Genomic DNA, 22272 nt, shown 5'->3' with positions numbered 1-22272 from the left:
TGGATAACACAGATTCAACACAGAGGAGACCTTCAAGTTTCTAGGTTCTATCTCAGGATTTAAAATAGACACCTAACATCAAAAACATCATCAAAAAAGCACAATGAAGAGTGTTCTTCCTGCACCAATTCAGAAAGCTCAGACTGCCCAAGGACCTGCTGATACAGTTCTAGAAAGGAATTATTGAATCTGTCATTTGTACCTCTATAACTGTCTGATTTGGCACAGCAACCAAACAAGACAGATACAGATTTCAATAGACAATTAGAACTGCAGAAAAAATAATTACAATCAGCCTGCCTTCCACTGACTATCTGTACAATGCACAAGCCAGAAAGAAGGCTATGAAACTATCTACAGACCGCTTACATCCTGGACATAAACTGTTTCAACTTCTTCCCTCAAGATGATGCTATAGGACAGGGTTGTCAAGCTCAATTTCATTGAGGGCCACATCAGCATTATGGTTCTCCTCAAAGGGCCATTAGCATGTAAGATTATCATGGCTCACAGGGGCCAGATGGACATGTCTGGGTAGGCAGAGCTGGGTGGTCACAGCTGGGTTGCTGTGACTAGGTAGGTGTGGCTGGGTGGGCATGGCAGGATCAATGCCACTCATTGGGCACTGCAGATTTGGGTCAGCTAGGTAGGGATGGAACAAGTTGCACTGATAACTTTACATGGGGATAATTCAGTGCCCCACAAGCTCATCATTTCCTATGGCTATGTTACTTATTATCTTTCTCATCTGTCCTATTATGTATTTCCTTAGATTCTTATGACTATAACTTGCTGTATCTCATGATTTATATTGACTGCTTTAGTATCCTATGATATCACTGAGTGTTATATTTATGATTTATGATTTTGGTAATTTATGATTATGACCATCACTTGTTGCTTGTGTGTACACTGAGAACTTATGCACTGGAGACAAATTTCAACAACATTAGCAACATATCTTGCTAAAGCACTCAGAATAATAAGAGGATCCCCATGGGTTACAATGGCTTCATTATGCACTAGTTCTAAGTTTCTGAATAATCTTCAGTGAATATATGATGAATTATATTCCTTCTTTCTTGCCTCTCATTAACTGTTTTTTAGTATTCAGATCAGGCCTTAATAGAATAACAAAGCATTTGGGGAGAAAGATGCAGCCCAGTAACCCTGCACTGGAAAATAACATAGAAAAGATCTCCACAGCCACCATATATTTCCCCTTTGTACTCAGATATGTTGGAATAAAGGATAACCAGACACTGCAAAAACATAAGAGGCTGAAGAAAATAAACTTGGTCTCATTAAAACTGTCTGGTAAATGCCGTGCTTGGAAAGCCACACAGAAACCAACAATGGCAAGGAAAAGCAGGTACAGCAAGACAGAGTAAAACATGACAGTAGAGCCTTCATTACATCCAAGGATGATTTCATCTGCCACTAAGTTCATATCAGCCTCTGGGTATGGGGGTGAGGTTACAAGCCATATAGCACAAATAGTGATTTGAATGAGGGAACAAGAAAAAACAATGTAATTATCTAATGGTTTCCTGAGCCATTGCCTCATCTTGGATCCTGGTACTGAAGCCATGAAAACTAAAATCACAATGATGGTTTTGGCCAATATACAAGAAATGGCTACTGAGAAGACAATCCCAAAAGCAGTTTGTCTCAAAAAACAGGTTACTTGTTCAGGTTTTCCAATGAATAATAAACTGCAAAGGAATGAGAGCACAAGGGAGATGAGAAGAAGGTAGGTGATATTCCGATTGTTGGCCTTGACTATGGGAGTGTCCTGGTATTTGATGAAGATCCCAAGCACCACAGTGGCAATGCAAGCAAAGACAATTGCTGTAATGGCCAAACTGATACCTAATGTATCTTCATAAGACAAGTAAACTGTATGTTTTGGAAGACACGAGTCATGGTTGTTGTTTGGATACTGTCCTTCTGGGCATGACGAACAATCATCCATATCTGTAGAAATGAATGATGAACAGATGAATGAACACATTCTTATTATTACAATATAGAAGATATTGTATTATCATTTTCAAAATAACAGAAAAGTAGATTCTGAGGGATTGAAGGTTATTCATCTTGAAGATTCCTTAAAGGTGCCATGCTGGCACAGTGGTTAGAATGTAGTATTTCAGCTAATTCTGCCAACTTCCAGCACTTCAATTCCTACTGGCTCAAGATTGACTCAGCCTTCAATCCTTTAGAGGTTGGTAAAATGAGGACCCACATTGCTGGGAGCAACATTCTGATTTTGTAAACTGCTTAGAGGGGGCTATAAAGCACTATAAAGTGATATGTACAGTAAGTGCTAAGTCCTAAGAGTTCACTTAAAAATGAACTCTCAGAGCACAATTTCATTATTTAGTTACAGAACTGTAGTTAGCCTGCCTAATCTGTAAATAGAGGAGATGCATATTTATGGCAATACATGTGATTGGATAGAGCAGAAGAGTTTTTCATTTGATGAAAAAGAACATCAGGCCTCTAAAGAGAAAATTAGGGCAGAAATATATAGATAATGCTAGTTTTCAGGGAACAAGTAGACATTATTTCATAAATATAGAATCTTTCTAGGCCTACTGTTTTACTTGCTTTCCTCTTAACATTTGTCTGGTTTTTATCAACATTAATTGGCTAGGTGTCCTAAGGCTGAGATGTTAAGGTTCATTTTTCCTGGGAAGGTAATGAGGGGGGAGATAAAATATCTTCCTTTTTTTAAACTCATCCCAGTAACCTTGAATTATCTCTGACAGCACATTAAAGTATACAATGGTACATAAATACTGAATTTATTCTACACAGGTTTTCATGGAAAGGTTAATTTTTATAATCTGAAGAAGAAACCTTACCTTTCTGACTTGTAATCATCCCTTCTGGACATTTATAACACTTATAGCAGCAAAATGGCTTTCCTTCTATTTTGGCCTTACTAGAACCAGGGTGACAATGGTCATTACACAGGGAATGTGGTCTTTTCTGAATAAAGGGGATTAAAAAAAGAAATGTCAGTTTGGTAATTTTGGCATGCTCAGGGGCATTGGCTTTACTCAGACACAGATATTCTTTTTTTTTTTTTTTGGCATTTTTTCCCCGAAAACCATTTTATTGATTTTCTACAAACAAACAAGACAAACAAAACATTAAAACATCAACTCTCTTATGTATGTACAATGTGTCGGTTGGTTCATCGATTTTGTGCATTCATTTCGTAGTCTCAACTGCAGTTATATTACATAACAACTCATATTGTCAATCCAAACTTATATATCCTAATATCGCTATTAATAAATCATTTGACTATACTTTTAATCATTCATGCTTTATGAGAGAACAATACTTTAAACAGTTTATTCTATAACGAATCATATAATCATACCAAATCTATCCTAAAAACACTTTATGGATATAATGTAAAATAACATAGGCAAAAGAAAAAATAAAAGTATTCCTTGCTATCTAACTTTCTAAATATTCTATTATCGTATTTTGTCATCTAGCCACTGATAAAAAGATCCCAAATTTCATAAAATTGTTTATCCTCTTGCTCTCTAATTTCAAATGTCAATCTACTCATCTCAGCACATTCCAATATTTTCTTAATAATTTCTTCCTGTGATGGTATTTTCTCATTTTTCCAGTTTTTAGCAAATACAATCCTAGCCACTGTTAACACATTTACAATCAGATATTTCAAATCTTTACTATATGTATCTGTTAAGATTCCCAATAAAAAGAATTCGGTTTAAAATCTACACGTTTTTTGTCATTTTTTCCAACCACATGCGAATTTTAGTCCAATATTTTTTAGCGTCCTCACAAGTCCACCACATATGGTAATATGAGCCAGGTATCTGATGACATTTCCAGCATTTTTCAGATTTGTTCTTGAACATTCTTGCTATTCTTGTCAGGGGAAAGTGCCACCTGTAAAACATCTTATACAAATTTTCCTTATATGCTGTTGAAATTGTCATTTTATAATTTTGAGACCACAATTTTTGCCATTTCTCTAAATCAATCCCATATCCAAAATTCTTCCCCCAAACAATCATAGTTTCTTTAACTTGTTCTTCTTCTAATTTAATTCCCAGTAAATAACCATATATTTTTTTAATCACCTTCTCATCAGTACCCATCAAAATCTTATCTAGATCAGTCTGTTTATCATAGAATCCCTCTGTTTTAGAATCTTCATCATACCTTGAATGTATTTGCGCATATGAAAACCAATTCATCTTTATACCTTGTTCCTCTAAACTTTGTATTGATTTAAGTTCACCCTTTTCATCCAATAGTTCCCCATATCTAACTGTTTATTTCTTCTTATAAATTATAGGATAGGAAAATGCCTCAATAGTCGATAACCAAACTGGAATTTTCAAATAACATTGTCTTTTTATCTTCTCCCAGTTTAACCACAAAGACTCCCGTATATAATGTCTTCTAAAATAACCCTGTGTTTTAGTTCCCTTATACCATAAAAAAGCGTGCCAACCCAACAGCAAGTCATGACCTTCTAATGTCAACAATCTAGTCTTTCTTAATGTTATCCATTCCTCAACCCACATCAAACTTGCAGCTTGATAGTACAATTCCCAATTGGGCAGACCAAAACCTCCTCTAATTCTAGCATCTTGCAAAAGCTTTAGCTTTATTCTCGCTTTCTTACCTTGCCATATATACTTCAACATAATTTTATTTAAATCATCAAAATAGTCTTTTCCGAGCCTAATTGGTATTGTTTGAAAGAGAAATAGGATTCTATGTAAAATATTCATCTTAATTGTTGAAATTCTCCCTATTAATGACAATTGCAAGTTTTCCCATTTCTTCAAGTCTATAGCTATCTGTTGTTTAAGTTTAATATAATTATTCTCTTTTAATGTGCTACATCTTGCTGTCAAATGTATCCCCAGATACTTAACCTTATTCGTAACTTGGATTTTCAGCAGGTCTGCCAGTTCTTCTCTTTGTCTCAGTAGCATGTTCTTTGTCAAAATCTTTGTTTTGTCTTTATTTATTTTCAAACCAGCCACCTCACCATATATCTCTATCTTTTCCAAAAACTTTGGAGCTGTTTCTAACGGATCTTCCAAAATAAAGACTAAGTCGTCAGCAAAAGCTTGCAGTTTAAATTCTTCCTTTTTAATTTTCATTCCTTTTATGCTTTTATTATCTCTAATATTTCTATTCAACACTTCCAAAGTCAATACAAATAGCAAAGGAGATAGGGGACATCCTTGTCTTGTGCCTTTTCTTATATTAATAAAATCTGTAAGTTCTCCCTCCATCATTACCTTTGCTGTCTGTTTATTGTATATGGCTTCTATTGCTTGGACAAATTTTCTGGCAACACCCATCTGTTCCAATAGTAATAACATAAATCTCCAGTTCACATTATCAAATGCCTTTTGAGCATCTAGAAATATCAAAGCCATTTGCTTTTCAGGATGTGCCTCATAATATTCCAAAGTATCCAAGATTACTCTCATATTATCTCTAATTTGTCTCTTTGGTAGAAATCCATTTTGATCTGGGTGAATAAAATTATTTAAGTATTTTTTAAGTCTTTCTGCTAAAATTGAAGCAAAAATTTTATGTTCTGTACAAGTCAATTTACATACTCGTAGCCCCGCGTCGCGATTGGTTAAAGCGCGCGGCAACCGGATTGGTCGAGCGAGCCGCACTGATTGGCCCGTTGCGAATCCCCCGCGATTGGAGGAAACTAATCGCGGGAGATTCGAAGCGGTGTCATTGGCCGCGGCCGCCGCGGCTCGGGAATAAAAGCCGCAGTTTTTTCCCCTTCAAGCCCAAGCTGTTTCAGGAGCCAATAAAGAGCTGAAACCAAGTCACTGACTCCGAGCTTCCTTTCTCGACGGACACGACACTGGCGACGAAGGTGGGATCCAGCGAATAACCACCGAGCACGTGTCCCGAGGAAGACAAAGACCGACGAGATGGCCAGCATGACCCCACCAGCACCCTTCAACCCCGCTACCGAGGACTGGGAATCGTACACGGATAGATTCCTGATTTTCCTCGAAAGTAGCAATTTGAAGGATGCGAACGGGCAGAAGAAAGGGCCGTCTTCCTCACACACTGCGGGCCCGCAGTGTTTAAGATGGCCAAAGCCCTCGCGAAGCCCGAGGACGTGAAGGCGATGGACTGGGCCGATCTCGAGCCACTTCTTCGGAACCACTACGCCCCCGCTGTGCCCATCCTCATCCGGCGGGATGAGTTCTATCGCGAAACCAGCGGCAGGACGAGAGCATTAGCGACTTTATAGCCGCCTTGCGAGACCTAGGGGGATGTGCGAGTTCAGGGACCTGGACGATATCCTCCGAGACCGCGTGGTCCTAGGCCTCAGGGATCAGGCACTAAAAAGTCGACTGATGGCGAAAGGCAACATCGACCTCGGGACGCCCTGGCCGAAGCTTCCGCAGCCGAAGCCACCCGGAAGTCAGCAGCCAGACTTCGGAGGGCAGACAACGGGGACCACACTGAAAACCCCGAGACAAGCCGACGAGAAACCACCACACACCACGGGGACCTGGACTCCACCTCCGAGACCACGGACGAGGAGGAAGACGTCCACCGACTACAAACAGGACGGGACCGGCGAGATCAACGAGGTCGTAAGTCGGGAACCAGTGCGCCGGGTGCGGGGAAATCACCTTTCGATCAGAGTGCCGTTTTATCGACGCGATCTGCCGGCATTGCAACAAGAAGGGCCACATCGCCCGAGTCTGCCGACTCAAAAAGACACACAGCCCCCGCCGGCGAGAACCAAGCAACCGGGGACGAGACGACACCCCCCCGAGAACCAGAGATCGCCAAGCCGACTATCGCTGGAACCGAGACAACCGAGGACGGCGGAGCGGAGAAGGCCGCCAGAGAGAAGAAACCCACCAGACGGTCACCATCGGCCATGCCGAAACCACGGATGCCCGGAAGGTCTACGTGGAGGTGAGCATCGAGGGCGAGCCATGCCGGATGGAGGTAGACTCGGATCCTACCTTTCCATGGTCGCCTGGAAAGAACTCAAGCGCCTGGTGCCGAACATCCAGAAAAGAGGACTGGAGAACCAGAAGCTGATCATCAAGGACTATCAGGGGAACCGCATCCCCGTCATTGGGACCGGACAGTTCGAGGTGACTTTCAAAACCGCACCGCTGAAACTTCCCTGACTATCGTGGACCGGAACCGACCCAGCCTCTTAGGACTCCAATGGTTCGCGCCACTCGGGATCGAGGTCACGGGAGTAAACCACACCACAGAGGCCGACTGGGAGCAGCAGCTGGCGAGGGATTTCCAAGAAGTATTCGACGGCACCCTAGGCAAGTACAAAGGGCCCCCTATCTCTTTTAGCCTAGACCCAAATGTCGCCCCCATACGCCTAAAGCCCAGACGGGTGCCTTTTGCACTCCGGAAGAAAATAGACGAGCAGATTGACAAGCTCGTCAAACAGGGGTTTTGCAGCCAATCGACCACGCCCGGTGGGAGACCCCTATAGTCACCCCAGTCAAACCAGATGGGTCAGTAAGGATCTGCGGGGACTATAAGGCCACCCTCAATTGCGCCCTGCAACAAAGCGCCTACCCCGTCCCCAGTAGTGCAACACCTATTACACTCGCTGGGGGGCAAGGTCTTTGCGGCTCGACCTGGCGCAAGCATATCAGCAACTGCCGGTCGATGAAGAAACCGCCGAGGCGCAAACAATAGTCACCCACCGGGAGCGTTGTTGTAACCGACTCCAGTTTGGAGTCAGCGTAGCCCCAGGAATTTTCCAGAGCCTCATGGAGAGACTGCTGCGAGGAATCAAGGGGTGGTTCCCTATTTTGACGATGTATTGGTGTCAGCAGCCAACCAGGAGGAACTAGAGGGTCGCCTAAGGGAGGTACTAGAAAAATTCAAAGGGGCCAGGCTAAAGGTGAAGAAAGAGAAATGCCAGCTATACACAGAGCAAGTCGAGTTTCTGGGGTACCTCCTAGACCGACATGGCATCCACCCAACCGGAAGCAAGGTCAAAGCCATAAAGGAAGCCCCACACCCAAGAACAAAACGGAGCTGCAGGCATTTCTGGGACTGCTAAATTTTTACAATGTGTTCTTGCCCCAAAAGCGCGATCACAGCGGAGCCTTTGCATAGGCTCCTGGACAGGACGGCCAAATGGACCTGGGGGAAACGGGAGGACACCGCATTCAAGAATACCAAAGACCTGCTCACCTCGGATGCCGTTCTCATTCAGTATAATGAGACCCTACCCATCGCCGTCACATGCGACGCCTCACCATTTGGCGTCGGCGCCGTCCTCAGCCATACACTCCCAGACGGAAAAGAAGCACCCATCGCCTTCTTTTCAAGAACACTCAGCAAACCCGAAAGAAACTACAGCCAATTAGATAAGGAGGCACTGGCCATCGTCGCAGCAGTAAAGAAGTTCCACGAGTATCTCTACGGCCGCCGATTCACCCTCATCACGGACCACAAGCCGCTGCTGGGCATCCTGGCGGGGAACAAGGCCACCCCGAACATCCTATCCCCCAGGATGACAAGGTGGTCTGAGTTCCTCGCCGCCTATGACTACCGGCTCACACACAGACCCGGTAAGACGATCTCCCATGCAGACGCGTTGAGCCGCCGCCGCTTCCCGACCTAGACGACGATCCAGCTCCCACGACGGCCACCCTCAGCATAGAGACATTGCCGGACCTACCCATAACCGCGTCAGACATTGCCCGAGAGACTAATAAAGACAAGCGTCTGGCGCGGGTATTACATTGGGTAGAAAAGGGATGGCCAGAGAAAGACAACGATGAAGCATTCAGGACATTCCGAAACCGCAAACAGAACTGTCACTACAGAAAGGTTGTTTGCTATGGGGGACAGGGTGGTCATACCAGAAAACTGCAAGGGAAGGTATTAAAATTATTACACGAAGGGCACCCGGGATTGTGAGGACTAAAGCTTTGGCCAGAAGCTATGCTTGGTGGCCAGGTATGGACAAGGAGATCGAGGCCTGGGTAGCCAAGTGCTCGCGCTGCCAAGAAACCAGACCAAATCCCCCCGCAGCACCAATATTAGAATGGGAAACGCCCAGGGGACCATGGTCGAGACTCCATATAGATTTTGCCGGGCCCACAAAAGGGAACACATTCCTCATCACGGTGGATGCTTACTCCAACTGGCTGGAGGTAAGCAACATGAAGACCACCACAACAGATGCGGTAACCAAGGTCTTAAACAAACTCTTCGCAACCCACGGTCTCCCGGATGTCATCGTGTCAGACAACGGACCCCAGTTCACCTCGCTGGAATTCGAAAGATTCCTAGCGGAACGAGGCATACGACACGCACTGACAGCGACGGCGCATCCGGCGGCCAATGGGAGGGCAGAACGGATGGTTCAATTTACAAAAAGAACCCTCCAAAAGATCGAACACGGGGACATACAAGAAAAAATAAATAAAATGCTCCTAATACAACATATCACCCCAAACACAACGACTAACAAAAGCCCGGCAGAATTACTAATGGGGAGAAAACTAAGGTCACCACTCGACAGACTACACCCCACATACAACCCGGAAAAACCCCGGACTCATCTAGCAAGCACCGGTTTTTGCACCAGGCGACGCAGTCTATGCAAGAAACCTTACCGGAGACCCACTATGGGTACCGGCAACTATAACCCAACTGACAGGACCCCACTCCTACCGGTTACAGACAACCGACGGACAAACATGGAAACGCCACATCGATCAAATAAGATCAAGAACAAAAACACAACCGACACGCAACCAAACACAGACGACCCGATAACACAAACCAAGAGGGGAGGGAAGATACAGGGGATCAAATAGGAAATAACCAGCAATACTCACCAGTCAACAGCCAGCCCGAAGTCTCACCAGGAAGGAACAGCCAGGCCAGCTCAACCAGCCCGGAAAGACCAGGCAGGAGCGGCGAAAGTCGCAGCTTCGACCAACCCGGGTAGACCGGGAGGGAGCTGCAACAAGAGGCCCAGCGACACCTTCCAGGGGGTTCCATCGACAGGGCCAAGAGAAACAGAAGTCCCGACCGAACCGGCCGGGAACCAAACAACAACTAAGCTGCGCAAGTCAAGTAGACAAGTACGAAGCCCCGCCTACCTACGGGACTACGTTACGTAGGACCGAACCAAGAGGGGAGGGGTGTTCTGTACAAGTCAATTTACATACTGTAGCCCCGTCGCGATTGGTTAAAGCGCGCGGCAACCGGATTGGTCGAGCGAGCCGCACTGATTGGCCGTTGCGAATCCCCCGCGATTGGAGGAAACTAATCGCGGGAGATTCAAGCGGTGTCATTGGCGCGGCTGCCGCGGCTCGGGAATAAAAGCCGCAGTTTTTCCCCTTCAAGCCCAAGCTGTTTCAGGAGCCAATAAAGAGCTGAAACCAAGTCACTGACTCCGAGCTTCCTTTCTCGACGGACACGACATTTATAGTCTGCATTTAATAGAGAAATAGGTCTATAGTTCTTAATTTGCAGTGGATCAGCCTCTTCTTTTGGAATAAGTGTAATATAAGCCTCTGACCATGTTTTAGGTATCATCTTCTTTGACATAGCTTCATTCATAACTTCAGGCAATGGAATGCTCAATGATTCTTGAAATGTTTTATAGAATTCTGCCAGAAGCCCATCTGGACCCGGTGCTTTCCCATTATTTTGTTTCTTAAGTGCTTTAATTCCATCATTGTTATGTTGCTTTCTAGCATTTCTTCAATCTCTTTAGGCATCTTCGGTAAGTTAGCATTCTGTAAATACTGTTTAACTTTTTCTTCATCAATATTCTCTTGTTTATATAGTTGCCCATAAAAATCTCGAACAATTTCAGTTTCTCCTTATTACCATAACAAACTTGGCCTTGATCATCTATTAACTTCAATATTTTTCTTGATTCTTTCTCTTTTCTCAATTTATATGCTAGCCATCTACCTGGTTTTTGCGTCTTCAAAATAATTCTGTTTAGCATTTCTAATTTTCTGCGCCAATTCTTCTTTCTCTATTAATTCCATTTTATGTTTAGTTATATCCAACTTCAATTTAATTTCCTTTTTCTGTGGCATTTTCTGTAATTCTTTTTCAAGTCTTTTATATTCATCTTCCAAGATCTTAGTGGCTTGCCTTTTCCTAATGTTCTTTCTTCTTATATAATCTATTATCAAACCTCTAACATATGCCTTCATTGTATCCCAAACATTCTGCAATGAAGTATCTTCTTTTTTATTTTCCCTAAAGAAAAAAACCAATTCTTTCTCCATCCATTGTGTAAAATCTTTTCCCTTTAAAATAGTATTGTTTAACGTCCATCTTGATCTTTTTTTTTGTCCCTTCCATTTAATTGTCATTGGGCTATGGTCTGCCCAAGTACTTGTTTCAATATTTGTTTCTTGAATATTAGATATTAATTCTGATGAGATCCAAATCATATCCAATCTGGACCATGATAAATGTCTATTTGAATAAAAATATTGTTTAGCTTTAACATTTCTTTCTCTCCAAATATCTTTTAAGGTTAATTCATCTGTCATTTAAAAAAAGATTTAGGGAGAATCTTTCTATTTTGCTTTGTTATTGTTGCTATATAATCCAGTTTATTGTCCACAATTCCATTAAAGTCTCCCATCATAATTATATTAACATAGTCCAGTCCAGTTATTTTCATGTGTAATTTTTTATAGAATTTTTCTTGTTTATCATTTGGAGCATAAATTGCAATCAAGAGTATTTTTATATTATTATCCATTATTTCCACCCTTAATACTCTTCCATCTTCATCCGTATAGATCAATTTTGCTGGGATGACCTCTTTGATGTATAGAACCACTCCTCTTTTCTTACATTGAGTCAAAGAAGTAAATATTTTCCCTAATTTTGGTTGTACTAACAATTGTTCATGTTGCTTTTTAATATGTACTTCTTGTAAACAAATTATATCAAATTTTAATTTCTCTAATTTATGAAAGGTTTTCCTTCTTTTAACAGCTGAATTAAGTCCATTTATATTCATTGTAATCAATTTTTTTTCTTCCATGATTATGCTTTATATTTAGGTCTAACAGCTCTCGTGGATCTCACTTCACGCTGTTCTTTACTATCCACCTGTCCACCTACTGCACCTTCCTCTTCTTCAATCTCCAATTGTTCCTCTTGAAATTCAATTAATGAGACCTCTTTCTCTGCCTCTGCTTCTCTCCTTCCAAAAAATTCTGCGTAGAAAAGTTTTGCTTTCTCAATTGAATTAATTCTATGTCTCTGTTCTTGCCACATAAACATTAATCCTTCTGGAATCAGCCATCTATAATTCACTTCTTTATCCAATAACATTTTGGTCAGGAATCGATATTCTCTTCTCATCTCTCTCACTCTTCTGGGTATTTGTTTTAAAACCACAATCTCTTTGCCTTTGTATTTCAATATCTTCTCTCTTACAACTCGTAGTATTTGTGTTTTGATGGATTTTTTGGTAAATCTAATATGAACTTCCCTTGGTAATTTATTTATCATCGCATATCTTGTAAAGACTCGGTATACCTCATCTATTCCATCCATCATCTTTTCCTCTGTAATTTCCAACGCATCCGCCAAAATTTCTATCATTATCGCAGCCAAGTTTTCTCCTTTTTTTATTTCTATATTTTGAAATCTGAGATAGAATTCTGACCTCTCCATCTCCCACCTCAACATCCCACTTTTATCTTGTTCAACCACTGTTAATCTGCTATCAATATTTCCAATCTTCTCCTCTCTTTGTGCACCTTCTTCCTCAATTTTTTGGAATCTCTCATCATACTTCGTCATCATTTGTTGAATATTTTCAATTTTTTCATCAGTCTTCCCTGTTCTTTGTTCAATATTCTCTATTCTTTGTTCAATGGCATCTGATTTTATCTTGAGATCTTGGATTCCTTGCATAATCATCTGTAAAGTCACTTTTTCTTGTTCTTTATCTTGCTTCAACATTGTCTGAATCAAGCGTTGTCCAGCTGGTGGGGAGGCAGAGGTAGAAGTAGAAACGCCAGAAGATATGGGTTTTCTGCTCATTTTGATGCTTCAAGACCTTCAAATTCTTTTTAGCTTTTAATCCAACTGGTAGAATAGCCAATTATAATCAGAAATGGAAAAATCCAATAATAAAAAGCCCAATAACAAAAAAAAAAGGAGAAAAAGAAGAAGAAAATCTTCAGGTTCTTCTAGACCCTAATCCAATTATGAAGTAGTCCAAAGTAAAAATGAAAAATAGAAGGAAAAAAACAACAACCCCCCCCAAAAATAATAATAATAATAATCTTCAATCCAATTGGGAAGTCTCAATAATAAAAAAGCAAAGGCAGAGTGGTCCAAAAATATAAATGAAAAAAGCAGAAAGAATCCCAGTAAAAAAAAAGGAGAAGAAAAGAAAAATAAAGAAAAAAATTCTGAGGCTTTCCCTTTAAAATAAAAAGCAAAAATAAGAATATTACTAAAATTAAAGTTTACACAGAGGCTGGTGAGTAAGGGTACACGACTGAAAAAAGATAACGAAAAAAAGAACACACTGCACTCTATTTATTTGTCCAAGGCTCTTATTATGACTCTCTTCTCGACAAGCTTCAAGGCCAAGCCTCAAGTGTTGAAATGTTGATAAGAGTCCAGGAGAGCACCTGTAATAATATTTTGCTACGCTCTCCCTCTATCTTATCAAATTGAAATGTCCTTGAGAAGTAGTCTTTTCAGAGTTCTTTTCCAATTCAAATGAAATATTTTCAAGCCTCTAGTTGGCAGTGTTACAGAGTTTCTTAATCCACTTTAATCCACTTCCCACCCCACCAGCCAAAAAGACATTTTTTTAAATTAAGCAAAAAGAAAAAGTATTAACATACATATATATATATATATATATATATATATATATATATATATATATATATATATATATATATATATATATATAAACAAAAAAAAAACAATAGCCAAAGGGAGCCTTCTTAAAAATCAAAAAGGAGCAAATATATATAAGAGAAAATTCAGTCCGATTAACTATAAAGTCACGCTGAAATTCCAAAAAAAAAGTAAGAAATAGAAAAAAAAAATCCAAGCCTCAATATGACATCCCTTTAAAAACGCCGCTCATACAGTTTTTGTCAAAGAAAAATCTCACAGATTTCTTCTTATATCCAGAGTGTCCTTTCAAAACTCAGCTAATTAGCAAAAAAAAAAGTTTCTCACCCAGCCGACACACTTTCACTCTCAGCTCTTCCTTACGGGAGCTGTCCCGACTTCAGCAGCTATGGAGGCTGCCTCTCCGCCGCCAGCAATAGGACTTCTTCCGGATCGAACCAGGCACTTTGCGATGTCCCTGGGATCCAGGAAATTTGCCCTACACAGTCACCGTCTCTACGGGACGTTTTAGGTCCGTTAGAACCGACCGGGGGCGAAAATATCAGCTGTGATCTCGGAGCCCCGAGATTACAGCTGTATCGCCGAAACTAAGCTCCGCCTTCTCCACAGACACAGATATTCTGTATGCATTACCTGAGGAGAACCCCAGAATGATACATTTTCAGATGACTATGTTGATCACTGTCAACATAATGCTTAGATATCATGGCAAGCATTTACAAGGTTTTGTACATCTTGAATGTAATGTAAGATATCTACTAAGCAATGAATTGTATGAAACAGACAGGAGATTGGGTTCAATTAAACCATATGTTGTCACTTATCAAAGGCAATAGCCACATTCTTCTTAATAACAAGCTCAGCTCCTTGACAATAGAATGGAAGTATTTTACTATTGTCCTCCAGGATACTTTTTTACCAACCTATCCTAAATCTTGGAGTTTTTACTTAGCTGTTCCAGTTCTCAATAAGCCTTGTAATTACATATCACACCTTAGAGCAATTTCAATCAAAAGATGACTTCCATTTCTGAAGAGGGCTATTGAAGTTATAGTAGAAACAGTAGGTCATTGCCAGGATTACAGGAAGTCTTTGACCTAAAACCAGTCACTTAATGACAATTTTAACTTATGGTGGACTTTTAAAAAGCTACTTATGACCCAAGTGTGCCCAACCGGTTCAGTGAGTATGCGTTTTACGCATGCACCCAATATTTAGAAAAGTCCTTCTGCTGCAGCCCTAGTGAGTAGAACAACTGATGATCAGCTGTGCTCAAAAGCAAGAAAATAAACAAAGAAAAAGGACAGGGGTGGGTGGAGCCAAATGAACACCAGAACTACCAGTTTCCCTAAATCAGTCTGAACCGATAGAATAGCACCTCTGCTTATGACTGTGCTCAAAGTTATTACATCTGCCCCCATCTACAGTCACAGATTGTATTTTTGGCCCTCCTACAGCCAGTTGTAGCATCCTATGGTCACATGACCAAAATTTTGGTATTCTTTTTCCACTCGTTTCTAAAGTTTCATGTAGATTTCTAATAAAATATGCCTGTTGGGTGTTTTCTATTTGCTTAACAACCACATGACTTGCTTTAATATTTCATCAACATGCTTTACTTCCATTGTAAAATGTCATCCAATCAAATCTGTTTGTATGGTGCCTTTTCTTAGGAGTACAAGAATTTACTACCAAAATTCCAGACCCAATAGTAAGTCAAGAATGAACTGTATTTGTTATGTAAATTAAAATATATATGCAAAATAGAGCAAATATCTGGTTAAATTTTCTAGTCTATACAGTTGGGTCCTTTAGAATGTTGGCCAATTTTGAGGAGAAAGCAGCATCTTCTTCTGAACTTATTCAGAAGGTGTCATAATATCATTTATTTGCATACTGAACTATGGAGCATATCCCAATTCATAATGTAAATACAATACCCGAATAAGTGTATACTGCTTTAATAGAAGAAAATGTCACATTTTTGTATATTCAGAATGTATCCCCAATCTGTGCAAAATATGTACCTGGTTAAACCTTATAGGCCATACAATGGAGTTTTCATGAATGTTGAGTGAAGAGAAAGAGTTAGGTTCTATCCATCCAACTTTGACTTTTGTAAATGTGTTATTTGCATAGGTGACCCAGTTGAAAATATCAAAGCCAGTGATTATATGCCCTTTGTCATCAAAGGAGATATTTTCTCCAGCACTGTTCATAAAGGATGTACTTCTTATAAATTTGTGGAGCTAAATTGGAGAAAGAGAATTATTCTGGGAGAACCTTCATAATAATCCTAACGCACTTTAAAACTAAGATGAATAATTTTGGGGGAGAAAATCAACTGAAGGATGGAAAAAGAGAAGGAGAAATCATTGAAGTCAGTTACCTAGGCAGAGTAGTGACACCAACTGAAATGTTTTGTAGATATATTTGGAAAACTAATTACTTTTAATGTACTAGAAACTGTTCTGGTTTAGTTTAGTTTAGTTTATTGTCATTGCACCTCCTACAATGAAATCAAACATTATCTTCAGTGCATATCATAAGCATGAAAATAAATACAAACACACATCTTTCACATGCCTCACATTGAACTGAAAACCCCCAACTCTGCACCAACATTGCACTATGCAGTAGAATTCAAAAGAGCTACTGCCCTGGAATAGAAGCTGTTTTTCAGCCTATTTGTGCTTGTTTTTATTATTCTGTACCATCTGCCAGATGGTAATAGTTCAAAAAAAGGTTGCTCAGGATGAGATGTACCTTTGAGAATGTTTTGAACTTTTTGAAGGCAGCAGGAGCTAAGATCTTCCAAAGAGGGAAGAGGGCAACCAATGATTTTCTTGGCAATGACGTTAACCCTCTGGAGTGCTTTCCTATCTGCCACTGTGCAATTGGCAAACCATACAGAGGTGCAGTAAGTTAAGATAAAAATTTATGCCACCAGATAAAGACCGAATGCACCAATTATCACATTAAACAAGAGGAAAACCTTCTAAGCACCAATTCCACCCGTGCTTTTTACAATTTTGTAAACAACAAACTAAAAGACTCAAGGTCCATCCCTCCCTTGATAGGACCTGATGGTAAAGACTGCAACGACGACACCATTAAATCCAACATCTTTAACACATTCTTCGCTCAGTATTTGTAAACAGCAATGGATCATACCCAGTATTTCCTAGCCGTACCACAGATAACAACAATGATCTAATACATATCGATTTCACAGAAGACAATGTTGAAAAATCACTACGCAATCTAAAACCATCTCTATCTATTGGACCGGATGGAATATGTGCCTACTTCTTAAGAAAGCTATCCACTGCCATAGCCAAACCTCTAAGCATAATCTTTGAAAAATCTTTCAGAACCAGCTCCTTGCCTAACCTATGGTCACAAGCCACAGTCATCCCCATCTTCAAAAAGGGAGACCCAAGCCTAGTTGAAAATTACAGGCCAATCTCCTTATGCTGCGTCACCTGTAAAGTCATGGAATCAATTATTAACCAATCCATTATCCTCCACTTAGAGACAAACAACCTACTCTCCAATAAACAATTTGGTTTCAGAAAAAACTATCCTGTAATCTGCAACTCTTACACTGCAAAAACATATGGACGACACAACTCGACCAGGGCAAAGCAATAGACGCAATCTACATAGACTTCTGTAAAGCCTTTGATTCAGTGGTACACGACAAACTACTCCTAAAAATAAAATCCTATGGTATCTCTGGACAACTGAATAACTGGATAGAAGCATTCCTGTCAAACAGACAACAAATGGTCAAAATCGGGAGCGTCCTATCAAATCCAGTACCTGTCAATAGTGGTGTCCCCCAGGGCAGTGTTCTAGGACCAACTCTCTTCATACTCTACATAAATGACCTCTGCGATCATATTAAGAGCAATTGCGTTCTTTTCGCTGATGATGTAAAGCTGTTCAATACCACAGACAATACTGCTACCCTTCAAAAAGATCTCGACTATGTATCTGAATGGTCAAACAAATGGCAACTTCAAATCTCAACAAATAAATGCTCTGTCTTACATATTGGCAAAAAAAATCAGAAAATAAAATACAAGCTGAATAGTCAAGAACTTGTTGATGACCCAAGCTCTGTAAAGGACCTTGGAATACTCACCTCTAATGATCTAAGTGCTAGAGCCCACTGCAACTACATAGCCAAAAAAGGCATTAAGAGTTGTTAACCTAATCCTACGTAGCTTTTTCTCTGGTAATATCACACTACTAACCAGAGCATACAAAACATTTGCTAGACCAATACTCGAATACAGTTCATCAGTCTGGAACCCTCATTACGTATCTGATATTAGCACAATTGAGAAAGTCCAGAAATATTTCACAAGGAGAGTTCTCCACTCTTCTACTCGTTGTAGAATACCTTATGCCACCAGACTTGAAATTCTAGAACTAGAAAACCTTGAATTACGCCGTCTTCGGTCTGACTTAAGCATGGTATATAAAATCATACATTGCAATGTCCTACCTGTCAATGAATACTTCAGCTTCAACCATAACAACACAAGAGCACACAATAGATACAAACTCAAAGTAAACCGCACCAAACTTGATTGCAGGAAATACGACTTCAGCAACAGAGTGGTCAACGTCTGGAATACTCTACCCGACTCTGTAGTCTCTTCCCCAAACCCCCAAAACTTTAACCTTAGACTGTCTACTATTGACCTCACCCCCTTCCTAAGAGGTCTGTAGGGGGCGTGCATAAGCGCACCAACGTGCCTACCGTCCCTGTCCTATTGTTTCTCTTATTCTTTTATTTTTCTTATATGTACCCATTTCATGTATTCACAACTATGTATACGCTTATACTTATTATCTTGTAAACAATTGGCAAATAAATAAATAAATAAATAAATAAATAAATAAATAAATAAATAAAAAGATACTCTCTATGGTGCAGCAGTAGAAGTGTGCGGTCTTTCCAACTTCTTTAGGGTTTATATCATGTAACCAAAATGAGCTATTTTTCATCCAGTTTTGACAATGGAAACTTTACAATTCAAAACTAATAATATATTGATAATGGTTATAATAGGTTAACAAACAAAATATTTAAAAGTATTATGATAAACATTACATTTTTCTTCTTTTATATTTCTTTCCTGATGCTTCTGGGAAACTTTTTGTCCCTATATCTTTTCTTCCCATATTTAACTATCTACGCTATCTCCTTCCTGCTAGAGCAGGGTGGTAGACTAGAAAACCTCCAAGATCATTTCCAACTTTATTATTCTGTCTTTGCGATGTCCCTGGGATCCAGGAAATTTGCCCTACACAGTCACCGTCTCTACGGGACGTTTTAGGTCCATTAGAACCGACCGGGGGCGAAAATATCAGCTGTGATCTCGGAGCCCCGAGATTACAGCTGTATCGCCGAAACTAAGCTCCGCCTTCTCCACAGACACAGATATTCTGTATGCATTACCTGAGGAGAACCCCAGAATGATACATTTTCAGATGACTATGTTGATCACTGTCAACATAATGCTTAGATATCATGGCAAGCATTTACAAGGTTTTGTACATCTTGAATGTAATGTAAGATATCTACTAAGCAATGAATTGTATGAAACAGACAGGAGATTGGGTTCAATTAAACCATATGTTGTCACTTATCAAAGGCAATAGCCACATTCTTCTTAATAACAAGCTCAGCTCCTTGACAATAGAATGGAAGTATTTTACTATTGTCCTCCAGGATACTTTTTTACCAACCTATCCTAAATCTTGGAGTTTTTACTTAGCTATTCCAGTTCTCAATAAGCCTTGTAATTACATATCACACCTTAGAGCAATTTCAATCAAAAGATGACTTCCATTTCTGAAGAGGGCTATTGAAGTTATAGTAGAAACAGTAGGTCATTGCCAGGATTACAGGAAGTCTTTGACCTAAAACCAGTCACTTAATGACAATTTTAACTTATGATGGACTTTTAAAAAGCTACTTATGACCCAAGTGTGCCCAACCGGTTCAGTGAGTATGCGTTTACGCATGCACCCAATATTTAGAAAAGTCCTTCTGCTGCAGCCCTAGTGAGTAGAACAACTGATGATCAGCTGTGCTCAAAAGCAAGAAAATAAACAAAGAAAAAGGACAGGGGTGGGTGGAGCCAAATGAACACCAGAACTACCAGTTTCCCTAAATCAGTCTGAACCGATAGAATAGCACCTCTGCTTATGACTGTGCTCAAAGTTATTACATCTGCCCCCCTCTACAGTCACAGATTGTATTTTTGGCCCTCCTACAGCCAGTTGTAGCATCCTATGGTCACATGACCAAAATTTTGGTATTCTTTTTTCCACTCGTTTCTAAAGTTTCATGTAGATTTCTAATAAAATATGCCTGTTGGATGTTTTCTATTTGCTTAACAACCACATGACTTGCTTTAATATTTCATCAACATGCTTTACTTCCATTGTAAAATGTCATTCAATCAAATCTGTTTGTATGGTGCCTTTTCTTAGGAGTACAAGAATTTACTACCAAAATTCCAGACCCAATAGTAAGTCAAGAATGAACTGTATTTGTTATGTAAATTAAAATATATATGCAAAATAGAGCAAATATCTGGTTAAATTTTCTAGTCTATACAGTTGGGTCCTTTAGAATGTTGGCCAATTTTGAGGAGAAAGCAGCATCTTCTTCTGAACTTATTCAGAAGGTGTCATAATATCATTTATTTGCATACTGAACTATGGAGCATATCCCAATTCATAATGTAAATACAATACCTGAATAAGTGTATACTGCTTTAATAGAAGAAAATGTCACATTTTTGTATATTCAGAATGTATCCCCAATCTGTGCAAAATATGTACCTGGTTAAACCTTATAGGCCATACAATGGAGTTTTCATGAATGTTGAGTGAAGAGAAAGAGTTAGGTTCTATCCATCCAACTTTGACTTTTGTAAATGTGTTATTTGCATAGGTGACCCAGTTGAAAATATCAAAGCCAGTGATTATATGCCCTTTGTCATCAAAGGAGATATTTTCTCCAGCACTGTTCATAAAGGATGTACTTCTTATAAATTTGTGGAGCTAAATTGGAGAAAGAGAATTATTCTGGGAGAACCTTCATAATAATCCTAATGCACTTTAAAACTAAGATGAATAATTTTGGGGGAGAAAATCAACTGAAGAATGGAAAAAGAGAAGGAGAAATCATTGAAGTCAGTTACCTAGGCAGAGTAGTGACACCAACTGAAATGTTTTGTAGATATATTTGGAAAACTAATTACTTTTAATGTACTAGAAACTGTTCTGGTTTAGTTTAGTTTAGTTTATTGTCATTGCACCTCCTACAATGAAATCAAACATTATCTTCAGTGCATATCATAAGCATGAAAATAAATACAAACACACATCTTTCACATGCCTCACATTGAACTGAAAACCCCCAACTCTGCACCAACATTGCACTATGCAGTAGAATTCAAAAGAGCTACTGCCCTGGAATAGAAGCTGTTTTTCAGCCTATTTGTGCTTGTTTTTATTATTCTGTACCATCTGCCAGATGGTAATAGTTCAAAAAAGGTTGCTCAGGATGAGATGTACCTTTGAGAATGTTTTGAACTTTTTGAAGGCAGCAGGAGCTAAGATCTTCCAAAGAGGGAAGAGGGCAACCAATGATTTTCTTGGCAATGACGTTAACCCTCTGGAGTGCTTTCCTATCTGCCACTGTGCAATTGGCAAACCATACAGAGGTGCAGTAAGTTAAGATAAAAATTTATGCCACCAGATAAAGACCGAATGCACCAATTATCACATTAAACAAGAGGAAAACCTTCTAAGCACCAATTCCACCCGTGCTTTTTACAATTTTGTAAACAACAAACTAAAAGACTCAAGGTCCATCCCTCCCTTGATAGGACCTGATGGTAAAGACTGCAACGACGACACCATTAAATCCAACATCTTTAACACATTCTTCGGCTCAGTATTTGTAAACAGCAATGGATCATACCCAGTATTTCCTAGCCGTACCACAGATAACAACAATGATCTAATACATATCGATTTCACAGAAGACAATGTTGAAAAATCACTACGCAATCTAAAGCCATCTCTATCTATTGGACCGGATGGAATATGTGCCTACTTCTTAAGAAAGCTATCCACTGCCATAGCCAAACCTCTAAGCATAATCTTTGAAAAATCTTTCAGAACCAGCTCCTTGCCTAACCTATGGTCACAAGCCACAGTCATCCCCATCTTCAAAAAGGGAGACCCAAGCCTAGTTGAAAATTACAGGCCAATCTCCTTATGCTGCGTCACCTG

General features: G+C 39.8%; 2 protein-coding genes across 2 annotated transcripts in view; both read right to left on the bottom strand.

The window, feature by feature from the left end:
• LOC148129247 (vomeronasal type-2 receptor 26-like) overlaps positions 1 to 22272 on the bottom strand; it is a 723059-nt gene that overhangs the window by 84742 nt on the left and 616045 nt on the right. The gene's annotated exons all lie outside the window — the stretch shown is intronic.
• On the bottom strand, positions 1020 to 16186 carry LOC148129252 (vomeronasal type-2 receptor 26-like). The gene is made up of 3 exons (XM_087946898.1): positions 15969 to 16186; positions 2871 to 2997; positions 1020 to 1977 (listed from the first exon to the last, which is right to left on the bottom strand). Exons 1-3 carry the CDS (start codon positions 16158 to 16160, stop codon positions 1067 to 1069), a joined length of 1230 nt encoding a protein of 409 aa, XP_087803024.1. The 5' UTR covers positions 16161 to 16186; the 3' UTR covers positions 1020 to 1066.

Source organism: Notechis scutatus, chromosome Z (genome assembly GCF_049901735.1).
Source record: "Notechis scutatus isolate UNSWTSFEM ecotype Mainland chromosome Z, rNotScu1.2, whole genome shotgun sequence".
NCBI classification, from domain to species: domain Eukaryota; kingdom Metazoa; phylum Chordata; class Lepidosauria; order Squamata; family Elapidae; genus Notechis; species Notechis scutatus.
This window is presented reverse-complemented; position numbering and strand designations above follow the sequence as displayed.